The 16,366-nt window shown below is 66.3% G+C and overlaps 2 protein-coding genes and 1 long non-coding RNA gene across 4 annotated transcripts; 1 reads left to right on the top strand and 2 right to left on the bottom strand.

The window, feature by feature from the left end:
* The first annotated feature begins 754 nt into the window (after nt 1–754).
* On the top strand, nt 755–1,387 carry LOC103884675. Its single transcript, XR_647383.4, has 2 exons — nt 755–846; nt 1,222–1,387. It is a non-coding gene; the product is annotated as an uncharacterized LOC103884675 (long non-coding RNA).
* Nucleotides 1,388–3,992: 2,605 nt separating this feature from the next.
* Nucleotides 3,993–7,196, bottom strand: TNFRSF18 (TNF receptor superfamily member 18). The gene is made up of 5 exons (XM_003890946.5): nt 6,938–7,196; nt 5,978–6,100; nt 4,883–4,970; nt 4,530–4,732; nt 3,993–4,464 (listed from the first exon to the last, which is right to left on the bottom strand). The coding sequence occupies exons 1-5, from the start codon at nt 7,104–7,106 to the stop codon at nt 4,319–4,321; spliced, it is 729 nt and encodes a 242-aa protein (XP_003890995.2). The 5' UTR covers nt 7,107–7,196; the 3' UTR covers nt 3,993–4,318.
* Nucleotides 7,197–10,568: 3,372 nt separating this feature from the next.
* TNFRSF4 (TNF receptor superfamily member 4) lies at nt 10,569–15,418 on the bottom strand. Of its 2 annotated transcripts, XM_003890949.5 has the most exons (7): nt 14,729–15,414; nt 14,404–14,526; nt 13,761–13,862; nt 13,410–13,475; nt 12,484–12,680; nt 12,246–12,374; nt 10,569–12,167 (listed from the first exon to the last, which is right to left on the bottom strand). In XM_003890949.5, exons 1-7 carry the CDS (start codon nt 14,871–14,873, stop codon nt 11,787–11,789), a joined length of 1,143 nt encoding a protein of 380 aa, XP_003890998.2. In that variant the 5' UTR covers nt 14,874–15,414; the 3' UTR covers nt 10,569–11,786. The 2 variants fall into 2 exon arrangements, with proteins under 2 accessions (XP_003890998.2, XP_031519252.1); XM_031663392.1 differs by lacking the exon at nt 13,410–13,475 and having other exon boundaries at nt 14,729–15,418.
* Nucleotides 15,419–16,366: the final 948 nt, after the last annotated feature.

Raw genomic sequence — 16,366 nt, 5'->3', positions numbered from 1 at the left:
CCCACAGAAGACTTGCTGAGCCCACACTGGCCAGGCCCCAGTCAGCCCTGTGTGGCCGCCGATGGTTCTATGCCCTCTGGGCTTGGGGGCTTGCAGGAGAGCTCTGGCAGCCCAGGGCCTCTGAGGCGTCCACCCTACCCACCCCCTCAGCCACCTCCCACCCAGAGAGCTAAAGTATACAGGCCTCTCCCAATGGCTGGCTCAAGTCCCCTGTGCCTCCCAAGTCGAGACCTGAGGATTGGGGGTCCCTCCCCCAGGCCCGCCCCCTGCATGCCCTGCCCCCAACTCCACAGGGTCACGGCCAAGTCGCCGGTTCCTCCTCCTGTGCTGCACAGCAGCCACGGGGGACCGAGGGGCCAGCAGAGTCAGCCTTGGCCCCGCGGCCACCCTGCGCTCCACGGGAATGGCAGCTCCATTCCCTGGGATTCGGCAGCCCAGCCACCACTGGAATGCACCGTCGGCTGTAGTCTCTGGCCAGCACAGCAGGTGGGGCACAGCCAGGGTGCCAGGGAGAGGAGAAGGCGGGACAGAGGGAACTGGGGCCCACAGAGGCCAAAGAGGCCCCAGGTCTCAGAGCCAGTGAGGAGGCACCCCAAGCCAGGGGCAGCCCCAACCAACATGGTCCTGCCGCTGGGGCCTGGAGCGGGGGTTCCCAGGTGAGAGGCTGGGCACACACCTGGCATTGTGATGGGGCCCCCAGTCTCCTCCCAGCAGGTCTGCTGGACGCTCTAGGGGACCAAGGGCAGCAGCAGCCTGGTCGGCAGCCCACCGAGGCTGGGGAGGGGTGAAGCAGGAGGGGCCTGGGAGGGGTGAAGCTTCCATGGCTGGTCAAGCACCCAGGACTTGGTAAGTCCACACCTGCTCTTAGGGGTCAGGGCCACATTGCCTGGCGGCTTCCAAGGCCACTACACGGCCACATCACTTCGGGGTCCTCCCGACGCTGCCCTCTGCTCTTGCCACCCAGATGTCCCTGGGGCCTCTGTGCCCTCCGGCCTCTGCCCCCGGATCTGCCCCACATGCCTGGTGCTGTGTCGTGCCACGATCCCAGGTCAGGACCACGTCCCCTGGTGACACTGGAACTGTCCAGCTCCCCTCCCTGTGGTGGGTGGGGTTACACCCCCAGGCTCAGGGGCCCCAAGATGTCAGCAGAGGTCACCTGAGCCCGAGAGGACAACGGAGCCTTTGTCGTCCCTGGGCCCTGATTGGATGTGTCACCGCCAGAACCCATGAGGACGGTGCACGTTGGCAGTGGCCTGCCCTGTCCTGACCGAGCCCCACCCCCCGCAACCCAAGGTCCCCCAAAGGCCTAAGCTGAGGATCCAGATGCTGCTCAGGAGTCCTTGATGCCCCAAAGAGCCCGAAAGTCAATGAATAAACAAGGTTTCCAGAGAACCCAGGAGCAATGGCCACGTCCCCACCACCCAGTCCATAAGTGCTCATCTTCGAAGCCACAACGGCATGGACCACCAGGGAGGGGGGACTGTGGGTGCCTGAGTATCTGGCAGTACAAGGTGCTCCCCAATACTCAAGTGAAGTGACCAGCCAGGGGCCACAGGAAAGGCCTCAGAACCCCTCCCGGACATGAGGAGTTCAGGCAGGGCTGGGGCGCTTCCCGGAGACGACGCCAAGCTGGAGCCTGGGATCCAAGGTAGAGGCTCCTGACAGCTGACGCCCCCCACATCCCCCGCTCCCCCTCTCTCTTCCACGGGTGAGTCCTGGGTCCTGCTGCCAGGTAGGGGACTCAAGGGGAAGGCATGGGGGAGTCAGCTGCCCCCATTCAGTGCCCCCAGGCACAGCCACACACCCTCCATCCCCACAGCCTCCATCGTGGGGCCTGGCCAGCACAGACCCTCACCAGCAGCCAGAGCCTGGGGTCAGCTGAGGGCCAGTGGGCCTGCGTGTCTGTTTCAGCTGAAGAGACCTCGGACCCTGGAGAACTTGAGGCCTGCGTGTCCATGGGCCCCTGTGCCCCCGCCCCCTCCAGCCCCTCTCCCCTGGGTGTGTCTTTAAGACCGGGACCAGGACAACCGAATTACCAACTCCGGAAAGACCCCCAATTCCTCGAGTTTCCGGGAAGATGAGATGTGTGGGAGGCGGGGTCTGCTTCCTCCCCCACGCCAGGCGCCTCGGCCTCCCATGAGGGTCACTGGCCAAGAGGAGCGAGTCCTCTCCTGTGCTGTCCTCAGAGCTTCCCCAGTATCCGAGGGGACAGCGGTGACGACCCAGGTCCTGGTTAGACCACAGACCCCAGCAGCTGGGGCAGCCGGGGGCCACCTGTCCCTCAAGGACCCCCCACCTGTCCTGGGGCTGGGAAAGGCTGTGTCCAGCTCTGTCCGGGTGGGAAGGGGCTCCCGCCACAGGTGTCCCTGTCAGCTGCGGGCTTCGGTCCCGCTCTCAGTGGAGGGTGGGGAGGGGGCTGGCTGCGGGGGAGGCTCCGGGGCGGCCGGAAGCGCTTCTGGGAACAGAGGTGGCCTCAGGCCCTTTTCTCAAAAGTCCGACGCCAGCGGGAGGCCGGGGCGGCTGCGGTTTTCCGGGCGGAGGGAGGCCGCGCTGTGCCAGTGGGTCGGGCTTCCAGGTGGAGCAGGGGCCCTCCCCTCCCCGGGGAGCCGAGATCACCGCGCCCCGAGTGGGAGGGGGCTGGCTGGGGGGGACGCTCCGCGGCGCGCCCGGCCCCTTCTCCGCACCCGGCGCCGCCCGGCCCTCCGCGCCCCGGGACCCCCTCCTCGGCCTCCCCCCGAGACCCCCGGAGGCGCACCCGCCCCCACGCGCGAGTCCCCCGCGCCTCCCCCGGGCTCCGCGACGCGCGCTGGGGCCCCCCCAGGCCCGGAGGTTCGCGCTCCAGGTGAAGCTCGTGGGCGGGCCCGGGAGGAGCCGGAGACCCCGGAGACCCCGCCCCGAGCCCGCCCCGCAGCCCGCGGAATCCCCCGCCCGCCGCTGTGCGTCAGCCCCGCCGCCCCCGCGCTGACGTTTCCGCGCCGAGGCCCACGCGAAGCCGCCCACGAGGAGTTTCCGCGCTGAGTCAGCCCCGCGGGACCCGCACTGCGCGGGCCGCCGGTGTTTTCTGGGGAAGGTGCGGGACAGCCCCGGTGTGGGGGACGCGTGAGGGGAGCCGGGGCCGGGCGGGGGCAACCCGGGCTGCAGGCAGGAGTGCGCGGGGCAGGGCCCGACCGCTCAGCCGCCCCGGGGCTCGCACGGGAGGAGCGCACCGAGCCCAGTGCCTAGTGCCCAGTACCCAGCCCCGAGCCAGTTTCCAGTACCCAGCCCCGAGCCCAGTACCCAGCCCCGAGCCCAGTACCCAGCCCCGAGCCCAGTACGCCACAGCGCCGAAAGGCCAGGTCCTGCTTCCAGGGCTGGGCACCTTCCCCGGTGTCCCTGTGCCCCCCTTGGGCTCTCCACACTCTGGGTCCCATGTGGGGTGGGTGCTGATGCCGCCTCTGCCCCATCCACCTATTGTGAGCTGGGCCCGCCGCCCACTGGGAGTTGAGCTGGGAGCCAGGTGTGCGGTGCCTCCTGGATGCTGCTGAGGGGCCTGCACCGGCCTGCCCGCCACTCCCCGGTAGCAGAGCGAGCTGGTATCAGATCTCACCTGGAGCAGGAGGCTGGGCAGGCCAAGGGTGGGGTGATGAGGAGAGAGGGCTGGCCTGGAGACGGGGCCCCCACCACTGGAAAGTGCTGGATGTGAGTCCTGGGCTCTGGGCACCCAGGGGCCGGCAGGCTGTGTGGCCAGAAACCAGAGATCCAGGGGCGCCAGAGAAGAGCCCCCTAACTGGGGAAGCCGCTGAGCCTGTATCCCTGAGGATCACTGGGCCTAGGACTGGAATGGCCCCTCCTCGGGCCCCACCCCCACCCGGCCAGGAGTTCCCGGAATGGGCCCTGGCTGCCCTCCCCTTTGCCCCCTGTGGAGGGGACCACGGCCAGGCATGGGCACGGTGCCCCAAAGCCCAGCCCCGGCGCCCCTTCCGCCCCCAGCACCCAGCATGCGTCCACTCAGGTCACTGGACAAGTGTTTATTGAAGGCCCCAAGCAGCCGGGTCCCGTCCTGGGCACTGCACACCCGCGGGCACAGCCTCCCGTCCTAAGACCCCACCCCAGCAGTGCCGTAAGGGAGGAAGGGGGCCATGGCTGTGTCTCTCTCTCACTCCTGCGGGGCCCAGCTGTGGCCGCCGACCTGCATGGTCCAGGGCGCTGCTCACTGCCACCTTCCTGCACCCACTTCTGCTGCCAGGGGAGCCGGGCCCGGCCCAGAGCAGAATTCGGAGCCCGGGGAGCTCCTAGGGAGGGGCTGGCTGCAGTCGGTGGCCCAGGAGGATGGCCAGGCTCACACCCACAGGTCTCCCAGCCGCCCCTTCTCCTCTGCCAGCCGCCCCTTCTCCTCTGCCAGCCGCTCGCCCCGCTCCTCCTCAGGGAACTGGCAGCTGCTGGCGTCTTCGGTCGACGGCGGCACCTCCAGCAGTAGCTGGGTCTCTGCAGAGGGGCCACGGTCAGCAGGCAGCCAGGCCCCCACCTCCCCCCACCAGGCTGTGACTGACCTCGGGGCCCCGTGGGCTGACTCCTCAGCTGCCAGATGTGCAGTCCAAGCTGGGCCGAGGTCAGGAGGAGGACGCAGGCGGCCACGGCCAGGAGGACGATGGTCAGCCACCCAGGCGGCTCTGCCGGCGGGGACCCTGGGACGCACACGGCGTTGTGGGTCTTGTTTCCAGGGAACACGGTGAGAAACCCAAACTGGGTGCAGCTGGAATACACGGACACAGCCCCCAGTCAGCCCCCGGCTGCTGTCCTCGGCGCTGTCTGGGGCTCGCCACAGTGCAAGGGACAGGAGAGGACCCTTCCTTAGAGTGAGCCTGGACCACCCAGCCGCCGGCAGGGCCTACCCAGGACTCACTCTGTCCAAGGTTTGCAGTGGCCGTCGTGGCCCCTGGAGAAGGTCCCCAAGGCACAGTCGACACACCTGAAGCCAAAACTGAATTTCCCTGGTGCGGGGTCGGGGGATTGGGGAGGGAAGGAGGGAGGGAAGCTGCTGGAGTTGCTGGGATGGATGAGGATGGAGTCAGGCCAGTGCAGGGGTCCATCTGGGGTCTGGCTGCTGAGTCGAATGCCCCCCCACATCATCCATTCAACAGAGTTCTTGATGGCCCAGGACTGGGGCCCTGCATGTCAGTGCCCGCGTCTGCCCATCCCAGATGGGGCATCTGGGGTGGGACCTGGGGAGGGCACCTGGGGGAGGAGCGCAGAGTGCACTGGGCCTGCCCATTGGGGGCTGAGGGCGGGCAGAGGCCAGGCAGGACTCAGTAGAACAGAGGGTCCCAGAAAGAGTGAGGCTGGGTCCCAGCTGACCCCAGACCCTGCCATGTCCAACCTCACACAACCTCCCCAGTTCTACCTCCTCACAGCCCCCATGTGCCCAGCCTGGCCCCTCCCGTCAGGTAAACAAGCCGCCAAGAGGACCTGAGCTGCTCGTTCCAGGAGGAGGTGTAGCCCCAGGGCCCAGACAGGACTCTGGGGGGCACAGGGCAGGCTCGGGGCCCAGACAGGACTCGGGGGGCACAGGGCAGGCTCGGGGCCCAGACAGGACTCGGGGGGCACGGGGCAGGCTCGGGGCCCAGACAGGACTCGGGGGGCACGGGGCAGGCTCGGGGCCCAGACAGGACTCGGGGGGCACAGGGCAGGCTCGCTCAGTATTCGCTGAGGACAGACAGGATGGGTGTCCCAGGCTTGAGAGCCAGACAGCTCCCCACCCCCCGCAGGGTTCTCAGAGTCCTCGTGCTGGATGGAAAAGCCCAGGCCGAGAAAGGGGGGACGAGACACTCCTGGAGTTGCATGGCCCATGGTGCCCGAGCATGGCCTGGGCTGCCTGGCCTCACAGGACCCAGGACCCCACACACCACACATGCCGGACACCTGCGCCCACGAGCTCTGCCTCGGGCCCTAGTGGACCCCCTGGCCTGTGTGGACGCTCACAGGCACCTCCAGGACTTACCCTGGGGCTGCACCCCCTGGCCTGAGGGGCAAGGGTGGTGCTGGCAGATCGTGCAGCAAGGGTTTCCGCAGTGGAATTCAGGCTGGACACACACGCAGTCCCACTCGGAACAGCACTCCTCGCCTGGGCAGGAGACAAGCCAGGCCCCCAGCAGCTGGGCTGAGGCCCCTCCTCGGCCCTCCAGGGGAGCGGGGTTGTCCGTTCCCCACCCACAGTCGGCTCCAGGGAGCGGAGGGCTCCTGGCCGGGAGTCCGGACGCTGGGTTTGTCCAGGTGTCTCTCTCTCCTGGGACCGTGTGGCCTGGGGCTGCTCCCCCTTTGTGCCCCACAGCTGCCTCTGCCCAGGCGCTGACTGCACCTGCTACCAGGGGCTGCCCTTGCGGGACCCAGGGATGGCCCCCAACAGTGCAAAGCCCCCTGGAGGCCCGTGGACACCTCAGAGGCTGCCTGCCTGCTCTCCAGGCGCCGCTGTCCCCACCAGCCACACTGGGCCTCCGGACAGAGCCTCCCTTTCCAACCCTGGAGGAAGAAGCTCTGAGGTGACTTCCTCTCCAGGCCGGCCATGTCAGTTGAACCCTTACCCCCAGGTGCAGGTCAGAGGCAGGCAGCAGGCCAGACGGCGATGCAGGGGGAGCTGGGCGATGGCCGAGGGTTCAGGACCCACCCAGCAGGACCTGGAACAGCCCTCCTCCACCTTGGGACCCCAGACCCCCCCTTGAGGGCGCTCCCACCTGGCTCGCCCCTGCTTCTCGCCGCGGGGCCAACTGGCTGGAGCTGGCACGCCTCCACCTCTCTCTGGGATCCTGCCTCCCTCCGGAAGGCTCTGGCCGCTGGCGACCCTGTGCCCACCCTCCTTAGACCTCAGCGGTGCCGGTCTGAGCACGGGAAGGGGGCGCCCGCCCATCCCGGCTCCCGCACCGCGCCTTGGCCGGTCCGCGTTAAGTAAACACGGTTTACTTACCCTGGTAATCGCGGCAGCAGCGCGTCGGGTGAACGCGGCAGCAGCGTGCATCCCTTCCCGTCCCGAGCAGGAGGCGCCCAGGGCCGCACCCGGGGCCCCCGGTGGGGCGCTGACCCAGGCTGGCCGCACACAGCAGCGCCAGGCAGCACAGGGTCCCGCACGCACACATCGCCCTGTGCCGTGCCACGCTTGGGTTTCAGGAGGCCACGGTAAGTTGGACTCGCCCCGTCCCCGTCCCCGTCCTCACCGCCCTGCCCGGAGGTGACTGGCCCGTCCCCGTCCTCACCGCCCTGCCCGGAGGTGACTGGGACTGTTACTGACCCGCCCAGCGAGATGCGTGTGAGGAGGGGGTGTGGACGCTGCAGACACAGCCCGATCGCAGCAAGTCGCCGGCAGGGGCGGGGAAACCGGGCTGGCCGGGATCAGAAAGGTTTTCTGTGCAAAGTCTGCGGCCACGGCGGGCCCCGGTGCGGGGAGCGGGGGCGGCGTTCCACAGCTTGTCCGTGGGGGCTACCGGGAGAGTGGGACTCAGCCTCACTCTCTCCATCCCACCGCCTCTGGGTGGTGTCTGTGAGACCCCGAGAGGTCTCCACAAACCCTGGCCACCCCCAGAGAGCCTCAGCCATGGAGCCCAGCGCTGGGGAACCCCACAGAATGGGGACGGGGCCCCTCAGCTCAGCGCACCCCACCTGGCCGGCTCTGGGTGTGAAACTCACCATGGGCTGCAGGCCTGTGGGCTCCCTCCCCTCCCCCTTGCTTACAGCTCCCCAGGACCCCCCTCAGCTGCCAACCCAGGAAGCTCCCCAGGGCTTGGGAGGGAGCACCAGGAGGAGCTGGTGGGGAGAGGAGAGGGTGCGTGGAGCCTCCTCGGGTCAGTGTCAGCCGCCCCCAAGGGCACCCAAGGCCCAGGGCAGAGCGACCTGCCGGGTCTGCCGTGTCTCAGGCAGGTTCCCATTCAGATCTCTCTGGAGCCATCTTCATCCATCGCACCAGACAGATCCGAGTCCTGCAGGGCGTTGAGGGGGAGCCCCTCACAGAGCTCTTGGGAGGTCGTCCTATGTCTCTCTGAGCCTGAGTTTCCCCTGTGGGCACTGCAGGGTTCTGGGACCCTGCCTCCACCAGGAAGACTCCCTGGATTGCCCAGCCCTGCTTCGGTGCCGTCCAGCACAGTAGAGACCCCAGGAATGCTGGAGGCGGGGGCTCGGGAACTTGAGCGTAGCTGTGCCCACAGCTGGATGTGGTTAGACACCTCTTTGAGACCTGCAGCCACCACCTCACCCCATAAGGCGGTTCCTCCTTTCCCAGGGTAAATGACGGGAATTAGCTGTTTGTGACACCCCGGAGTTCACAGATCCAAGATGGAGGAGCCTGCCTTGGAGAGGCCGTCTTCAGACGCTGCAGAAAAGGAAGGGGTCTCTGCGGCTCCAGGCTGCCCGGACACTCAGACGGAGGCGGTGGGGCCATCTGGGCCTGGGGGCCTTTGAGGGGCCTGGAGATCTTCATTCCGCCCCTAGCCTAGGAGGGGCTCTGGGCCCCTGGATAGAAAGAGGTGCCGTCAGACCCGGACGCCAGGGAAGGTGCTCAGGGAGGAGACCCCGGGCAGGCTGGGCTGCGCCCCTGCCCGTTTCAAAACCCCGGGAGGCCTGCACCAGCTTGGGCTCACCCCCAATCCTGGCGAGTGCCGGTAGATGGCAGCCCGAGAAGACAATGCGTCCCCTGTAAATAACGCTCATCAGTCCCAAAAAATTAAATAAATGTTCATCAACCACACGGTGCGAGTCCTGCTTCTAGAGGCAGGGACAGAGTTAGAAGGGCGAGCAGTTTATGGGCCAAGTGGGAGGCGGCCAGCGGGCAGAGGACCCCCCGCCCCGTGGCGCAGCCCGAGCAGCTCCCCACACGGTGGTCCCCGGAGGGGCTGCCAGGGGTGTGATGTCCGCCTCCCGTCCCTCTCGCTGCAGAAGGCCCTCACTGGCTCCCCATGATTTCTGTCCTTGGGCTGCGACGCTGGAGGTGATTTTGTTCATCTTATTTTCTGGTATTTTGTGAGCACCTCGCCAATGACACAAACGATGGGGCATTCACGCAGGAGAGCAGCCCACAGGGTGGCCAGGCGAGGGCGGCTGCCAGGCGAGGGGCATCCAGAAGGGCAACTGTGGGGCCCCAGGGGGAGGGTGCAGATGGGCACCGGGCCAGAGCTCAGGCAGAGCCTGGGGCACAGATGGCGCAGGAGTTGCCAACAGAGATGGTGTCAGGTGAGGGGGTCGGGGGGTGAGCACAGAGACCAAGAGGAGGTGGCCTCTTGTCCATCTGGGGGTGCAGCAGGGGGTCCTGGCTGGGGAATAAGTCCCACAGGGCCTGGGGGGTGCTGTGCCCAGAGGAGAGGAAACAGGAAGCGATGGGTGTGGGTGCCAGGTTTGGGGAAGAGGCCCCTTTCCCACAGCCTTCGACCTGCCAGCCCCATGGGATCTGGCCAGCCACTCCAGTCCTGGCCACCGGACCCCTTCCCCCACCCACCCGCCATCCTGCCTGCAGGCCTGGCCTCGCCTGCCCCACGGGGCGGGGACCTGGGGGCTCTCAGAGGCACGGCCCCAACCCCGTGCAGGGCCTGCAGGTTGAACCCTGTGCAGGAACCCGGGGAACTCAGTGAAGGTGCTGGGTGGGGGACAGGATGGCCTCTGACTTCCCTGTGCAGCAGGCGGAGGCTTGTGGTTGGCAGAGAGTGGGTGGAAGACGGAGGTTTGAGGAGAGAGAGAAACGGGGGAGAAAACCAGCCGCAGACGCAGGAGGGGTCTGGGGCAGCCCAAGGCCAGAGATGGGCGTCTTCCTTACAGCCCGCTGTGGTCCCGGCACCTTGGGCTGCTGTGAGTGGTGCGTGGCGCTCCCATTGTGCGCCCCGGAGACGGTTCCCCACTTCCACAACATCAGTGGAGAGGGGAGCCGTCTGCCAGGCACAGGGGCCTGGACAGCCGTGGGCAGCGCATGCTGATGGAGGACGCAGAGAGAGGGAAGGCTGGCCCGGGGACGCTGTGTGCAGCAGTAGGTGCAGCTGCAGGGCTGGACCACACCAGCCACGGCGGCCGGAGGGTCCAGGCTGTGCCAGGCCCTCAGCAAAACCTTCCATGAGGCTTCATGTGTTTCTTCTTAATTAATTTTTTAAATTTCATTTTATTATTTGTTCAGTCACATCTCACTACAGCCTCGACCTCTTGGGCTCAAGTGATCCTCCCAGCTTGGCCTCCCAAGTAGCCGGGACCACAGGCATGGTCCACCTGGCTGATTTTTTCTGTTTTTCATAGAGAAAGGGTCTTGCCATGTTACCCAGGCAGGTCTCAGACTCTTGAGCCTCTTGCCTCAGCCTCCCAAAGTGCTGGGATTCTAGGCCTGAGCCACCGTGCCCGGGCTCGGCCGTGTTTCTCATTCATGAGTGCAGTGAGGGCCGGGCGTGGTGGCTCACACCTGGAATCCCAGCACTCTAGGGGGCTGAGGCAGGTGTATCACCTGAGGTCAGGAGTTCAAGACCAGCTTAGCTAACATGGTGAAACCCTGTCTCTAATAAAATACAAACATCAGCCGGCGTGGTGGCGGCGCCTGTAGTCCCAGCTACTCGGGAGGCTGAGGCAGGAGAATGGCATGAACCCGGGAGGCGGAGCTTGCAGTGAGCCAAGATTGCGCCACTGCACTCCAGCCTGGAGACAGAGCGAGATTCTGGCAAAAAAAAAAATGTGGAGTGAGACCGCTTAGCCCTCGGGAGGATTTCACTCACTTCTGCCCCTGACCGCCGTTCCGCACAACGGAGGCAAACAGGCACCTCCACCTCCCGAGGGACACAGACGTCGCTCGGATGCCCGGGGTGTCTTCTGTGTGGGAGGCCTGCAGGGCCGCTCCTGCCTTGTTCCCAAGCTGTGGCCTCAGGGGAGCAGCCTCTGTGCTGCTTGAAGGACACCCCACTCCCATGTGCTGCTCGGAGGACACCCCACTCCCAGACACCAGCTCGGAGGACACCCCACTCCCAGACACTGGCTCGGAGGACACCCCACTCCCAGACACTGACTCAGAGGACACCCCACTCCCATGTGCTGCTCGGAGGACACCCCACTCCCAGACACCAGCTCGGAGACACCCCACTCCCAGACACCGGCTCGGAGGACACCCCACTCCCAGACATCGACTCGGAGGACACCCCACTCCCAGACACCGGCTGGGAGGATTCCCACGTGGCCAGGGATGGCTCCGGGTCCTCGGGACCTTCTTTGGACACCTGTGGTGTGGGCCGGGGAGCTGGGAGCTCATCTGAACACGCCAGCACTCATGCATCCACGCCGCTGGCGGACGCCTGGGTTTCTCCACTGTGGGGCCGCGTTACGTGAGGTCGCTGTGGACATTCTTGTGCAGATCCCAGGCCTCTTGGTGGTGGGTAAGTGCACAGGAGTGGCATAGCCGGGCCTCAGGGTGGACAGAAGTTTGGCTGAAGCGAAACCGTGGTTTCCAAGGTGATTGTCCCCCTGGACACCCATGGCAGGGACGTAGGGGCCCTTGCAGGGACTCCTCTGGGTGTTCAGGGGCCCTGGGACCACCTCCAGCTGCAGCAGGGGGTGGGCGCAGGTGTGGAGGGGAAGAGGGGCAGTCTCTACACTCTTCCTTCAAGGACACAGAGGCCCAGGGGTCAGCCGCTCCCAAGCTCCTTGGGTGACCCTGGGCTCAGGGCGACCCTTGTCAGCGGCTGTCCAGCAACCCCCACGCCAGGCGGCCCAGGACCTGAGCCTTCCCAATCACTCCCCCGGCTCCCCACTCAATCTAGAACTTGCACCCAGGGACCAACCTCCAGGGTCCCACTTGACCCCACTACCTGCTACCTCCACCCTGGCCCAAGACCCTTCTCCAGCCAGAGGCGGGCACGGCCCAGGCCTCCCTGCCGCAGGTGCGCAGCCCACAGTGCCAGTTGGAGACTCCCGTCTGCCAAGGTTTTATTGTGGCCCGGCGAGGCAGGAGGTATGCATGGCATACGTAAGCAGAGAGCCGGAGGCAGCCAGCGGCACCTAGAACGGCGCAGAGTGGCCCAGGAGCGTGGCGGGGCGGGCGGCCGGCGCCTGCCCTGCTCGCCCAGCAGACCTCCGGGCTCCAGCCTGGCGGGGCCCAGCGTCCACCTTGGTGGGCCCGGGTCAGATCTTGGCCAGGGCGGAGTGCGCGTCAGCCTGCTCCTCTTGGATGGGGGTCCGGAAACTGCCTCCCCCTGGGGGGGAAGAAAAGGAGAGATTGGTGGGTGGGCCTCACACATGGGGGCAGTGGGGCAGGGCCACGAGGCACTCACCAGGGGCTTTGGGGGCATCGGGGGGCAGCCTCTGGTCCCTCCGGAGCAGGAGCAGGGCCAGCAGCATGGCCAGGGGGCCCAGCAGCCCCAGCGCCAGGCCCAGGCCCAGGATGGCAGCAACCGCAGGGCCTGCGGGAAGGGGTCTGCTGGGTGGAGTCCACAGGAGGGGCCCCCATGCCGCCCTCCCCTCCTCCTATTTGGGTTGGGGGCCCTGCTGGGCTGGGCCAGGTGCCCTTACCCCTGGGGACCTCCACGGGCCGGGTGGAGGGTCTCTGTGAGGTTCTGGGCCAGGCTTCAGTGGGCTGGACAGTGGTGGGCCTGGCCGGGGGGCCCTGGGTCTCCTGGGGCTGTGTGGGTGGGGGGTCCCTGTCCTCACAGATGGCGTCCGAGCTATTGCTGGCTGGCTGCAGGGTGTGCTTCCCGGCCAAGGTGCAGCTGTGGGGAGCAGCAGGTGTTGCTCAGGCCAGAAACACCCTGGGACCCAGGAGATGCAGTGGGGATGACAGGGTCCGCGCTGGCCAGCCTCAGGCAGCGTCTACCACAGACACCAGGCCAGTAGGGGCAGCTGGGCGGGTCCTGCCCAGCCCCACGTGCCCTCCACAGGGCTTCCCATGGGCCACACCACCCCTCCTCCTCCCCATCCACCCCCACTGCACTTCCCCTGTCCCAGCCCCCCCCAGGGCCTCCCAGCCTGCAAACCCACACCACCCAGCTCCCACCTGCCTCCCCAGGCAGCAGCCCCTGCCTCCCCTAACTGTCCAGCCAGCCACCCCCCAGGCCACCAGGCACCTCCCTTCTCCCACCTGTCTCCTCACGCATCCCCCCCAGCCTCTTAGCCCCTCCCAGGGCCTCCCCAGCCCCAGCTAGGCTCTGCCTCCCGACCCCCGTGACCCTCCCGGCTCCCAGGCCCCTCCTAGTCTCCTCCCTGAAATTCCTAGCCCCTCTGTCTCTTCCCTAGGAATCCCGAAGCCTTGCCGATAGTTCCCTGACCTTTGTTCAGGTTTTCTCCGGATCCGGACGACGACTTTGCTCTTCCTGAATTTCGACCTTTGCCTTCAGGCCCGACTTCAATCTGACTTTGTCCTTCGAAGCCTCGACCACCTCCCTTCCAGAACCTCTGCCCTGCCTCGGGATTCCTCCTTTGCGACTCCCTTTAGCCTTTACTTGTCCAGGGCTTGCAGGCCTGGTTGTCGCCTGGGGAGAAGTGCCCTGGAGGGCAGGGGGCACAGTCTGCAACAAAGATAGGGTGGTCAGGGGCTGCCCACAGGCCCTGGGTGCTGGAGACATGGGGCAGAGCCTGTGGGTTGCCACTCGCCCCCCACGGCCGGGTGGTGGGTTTGGCCTCTGGAAGCCCTCCCTGCCCACATCCCACCCGTGGGCCCTGACCTGGGAGCCCCGTCTTGAGGATGCCAGAGGAGGCACCAGTGGGGCCGGTTCCCTGCGGCCCATGGCCCATCTGCGTCACAGACAGCCGCTAGGACACCCCCAACTGCCGGCCGCAGCCACCGAGCTCACCAACTCCAGGCTTGTAGCTGTCCAGGGGCTGGGTGCCCGCACGGCAGCGGCAGACTGTGTCCTGTGTGGCCGTGCACGGCTGTTTCCGCTCACTCCCACTTCCTGAGCAGGGGCCGGAGGGGGGTTATCAGGTGGGGGCTGTGGACAGGGTCCCCAAGAAGGACAGGTTGGCCTCCCCACCACACAGAGGGCCATGGGTGGAGGTCTGCAGCCTCCCCTAAGGTGTGGAGCCCCTGCAGCCCCCGAGGCCCTCCCTTCCTGGCCACAACCTGGGGCTGGTTCTGTGGCAGCCCCAGCCACCCTTCCCTACCCCTCCACCACCTCCAGCCGCCAGCACTGCCTGAGGCAGGGTCTCCATGGCCCAGGCCCCCAGCCTCACTGCTCGGGCCAGCAGGGCCAGGCCACATGGCCAGAGTGGTCTCCCTGACTCCACGTGGCCTGGGCCGAGTCTGGGCCCGGAAGGAGTGGGGGTGCCCCGGGAGATGCCTCAGCTCCTCAAAGGACCCTGTGGCGGAGCAGACCCCACTGTGGTTTGAGGTTCGTTTCTGTGGCTGTGGGGGCCCCGTGCTGCTGCGTGGGAATGTGGCTGCCAGCCTGCCGCCCCCTGTGCCGGGTGGGGCTGTGGGGCCAGGTGGGAGCTCACTGAGGTTGCACCATGTGCAGGCCTTGCAGGGCTTGGCGCTGACCACGTCGTTGTAGAAGCCGGGCCCGCACGGACGGCACACCGTGTTCTGGGAGCGGTTGCAGCGGCTCACCATCCCGTTGCCTGCAGCAGAGGCCGGCATCAGGCAGCGGTCAGGCCCCGGGCTTGCGCCCGTGGACTCCCCACACGGCTCCTCTGCCAGGCTTGGTGGGCCCCTTGCCTGCCCCCTCCCCAGGACCAGCCTCCTGGCTGGCCCATCCCTGCCCCAGCCCCCAGTCCCTGGAGTGCCCCGTGCGTGGCAGACCCTCCTGAAGCTGGGCCTCACCTGGCCTGCACTCCTGACAGCACCGGTCGTTGCTGGGGTAGGTGTCCCCGACACAGTGGAGCTTCGCCGTGGTGCTCAGCCCCAGGCCCAGGAGGAGCAGAGCCGCACACGGCCCCCGGCCCAGCCGCCGAGCCCCCACACACATCCTCGTCTCCGCTGTCGCCAGAGTCTGGGTTTTCCTTGCGGGGTGTGGCTATAAGGACTGTGGAGGAGGGGAGGGGAGGGGAGGGGAGAGGGGAGGAGGGCAGAGGAGGCGGGAGGAGGAAGGTGGCAGGCTGGGGACCCTGGCTGTGGGCTGGGCACAAAGGCGGGGTCTGGACACCCCCAGCATTGGCTTATTCTGCCTTCTGCCCTCTTCGGCCCAAGACCACCATGTTCAGACCCCAGGGCACAGTAGGGCCTGGCCTGCGACTCAACCCTCAGCAAAAAGGTTCATGGAGCACGTGGGTAAACTGAGGCAGCACTGAGTCAGGAGCGGCAACTGTTCAGTCTGGACCTTTGGAGCTGTGACACTGCTGGACCATGGTCCCCCTTGAGTGCCCAAGACTAGCTCTGAGCAGCAGTGACCACAGCCATGGTAAGACAGACACCCACAGCCAGGCGCTGTGGCTCATGCCTGTAATCCCAGCACTTTGGGAGGCCAAGGCAGGTGGATCACCTGACGTCAGGAATTCGAGACCAGTCTGGCCAACATGGCGAAATCCCGTCTCTACTGAATACAAAAATTATTTGGGCGTGGTGGTGGGTGCTTGTAATTCCAGCTACTCGGGAGGCTGAGGCAGCAGAATCGCGTGAACCTGGGAGACAGAGGTTGCAAAGCTGAGATCGTGCCACTGCACTCCAGCCTGGGCGACAGAGTGAGGCTCCATGACCAGGGCCCACGCTGAGTATGCCTGAGCAGGGCAGGTGTCTACGGCTGAACTGTGCCCCTTAAATTCCTGCGTGGAAGCCCTAACCCCCATGTGGCAGTGTTTGGAGACAGGCCTCCGAGGAGGTCGTGAGGGTGGGTCCTGGATGACCTGGCACACGTGGACACGCAGGCAGGTTTCTCCCTCGATGCAGACAGCTCTCAGGTTCCACGGGTTGCCCAGAGAACAGGAACTGCCTGGAGAGCCGGGGAGCAGGTGCGGGGCCAGAGGCTCCCTGGGCCCCTTCTGTACCTTTCAAGTAACTGTGACCAGCCTGTGATTATCCAAAAGTTCATTTTTAAAGTTGCCAAGTGGAGAGGGGCCTCTAGGGGAACAGAGCAGCAGGGAAGGGGCTGGAAATCCCCTCCTCCCAGAAGCACAGGAAACAGCTGCCTGCCCTCTGCCCACCCGCGGGAAATTCCCAGCCATGGAGGCCGCTGGGCCTGGAGGGGGAAGGAGTGGAGGGAGAGGCCACTCACCCTTGTACTGAGGGTCCCTAACTTGGTCACCCTCCCTATAACCCCACAAGTAGAGAGGATCCTGGAAGGGCTCAGAGCATCCCAGACAGTGCGTGTGCGTGCATGTGCACACCCCAACCCAGGTGGGCAGACGAGGAAAGTTCTGGAATTTTCTGGAAGTTTCCACCCAGCGTTCACATGGGTTTCCCACCGACAGTGAGAAAAAGCTTGTATTTGCAATTGGTTTCTTGGAGGTTCAGGTGAGCTGGGGG

Source organism: Papio anubis, chromosome 1 (assembly GCF_008728515.1).
Source record: "Papio anubis isolate 15944 chromosome 1, Panubis1.0, whole genome shotgun sequence".
Taxonomy (NCBI): Eukaryota; Metazoa; Chordata; class Mammalia; order Primates; family Cercopithecidae; genus Papio; species Papio anubis.
This window is presented reverse-complemented; position numbering and strand designations above follow the sequence as displayed.

Excerpts from the sequence above, each read along its gene's own strand:
- TNFRSF4 (XM_003890949.5), bottom strand. The coding sequence starts at position 14,873 with ATGTGTGTGGGGGCTCGGCGGCTGGGCCGGGGGCCGTGTGCGGCTCTG. Across the intron at positions 12,681-13,409 it reads GGCCTGCAAGCCCTGGACAA|CTGCACCTTGGCCGGGAAGC; the intron begins GTAAAGGCTAAA and ends TGCTCCCCACAG. Across the intron at positions 12,168-12,245 it reads CGATGCCCCCAAAGCCCCTG|GGGGAGGCAGTTTCCGGACC; the intron begins GTGAGTGCCTCG and ends CTTCCCCCCCAG.
- TNFRSF18 (XM_003890946.5), bottom strand. The coding sequence starts at position 7,106 with ATGTGTGCGTGCGGGACCCTGTGCTGCCTGGCGCTGCTGTGTGCGGCC. Across the intron at positions 6,101-6,937 it reads CTGCTGCCGCGATTACCAGG|GCGAGGAGTGCTGTTCCGAG; the intron begins GTAAGTAAACCG and ends TCTCCTGCCCAG. Across the intron at positions 4,733-4,882 it reads CACTGCAAACCTTGGACAGA|CTGCACCCAGTTTGGGTTTC; the intron begins GTGAGTCCTGGG and ends CGTGTATTCCAG.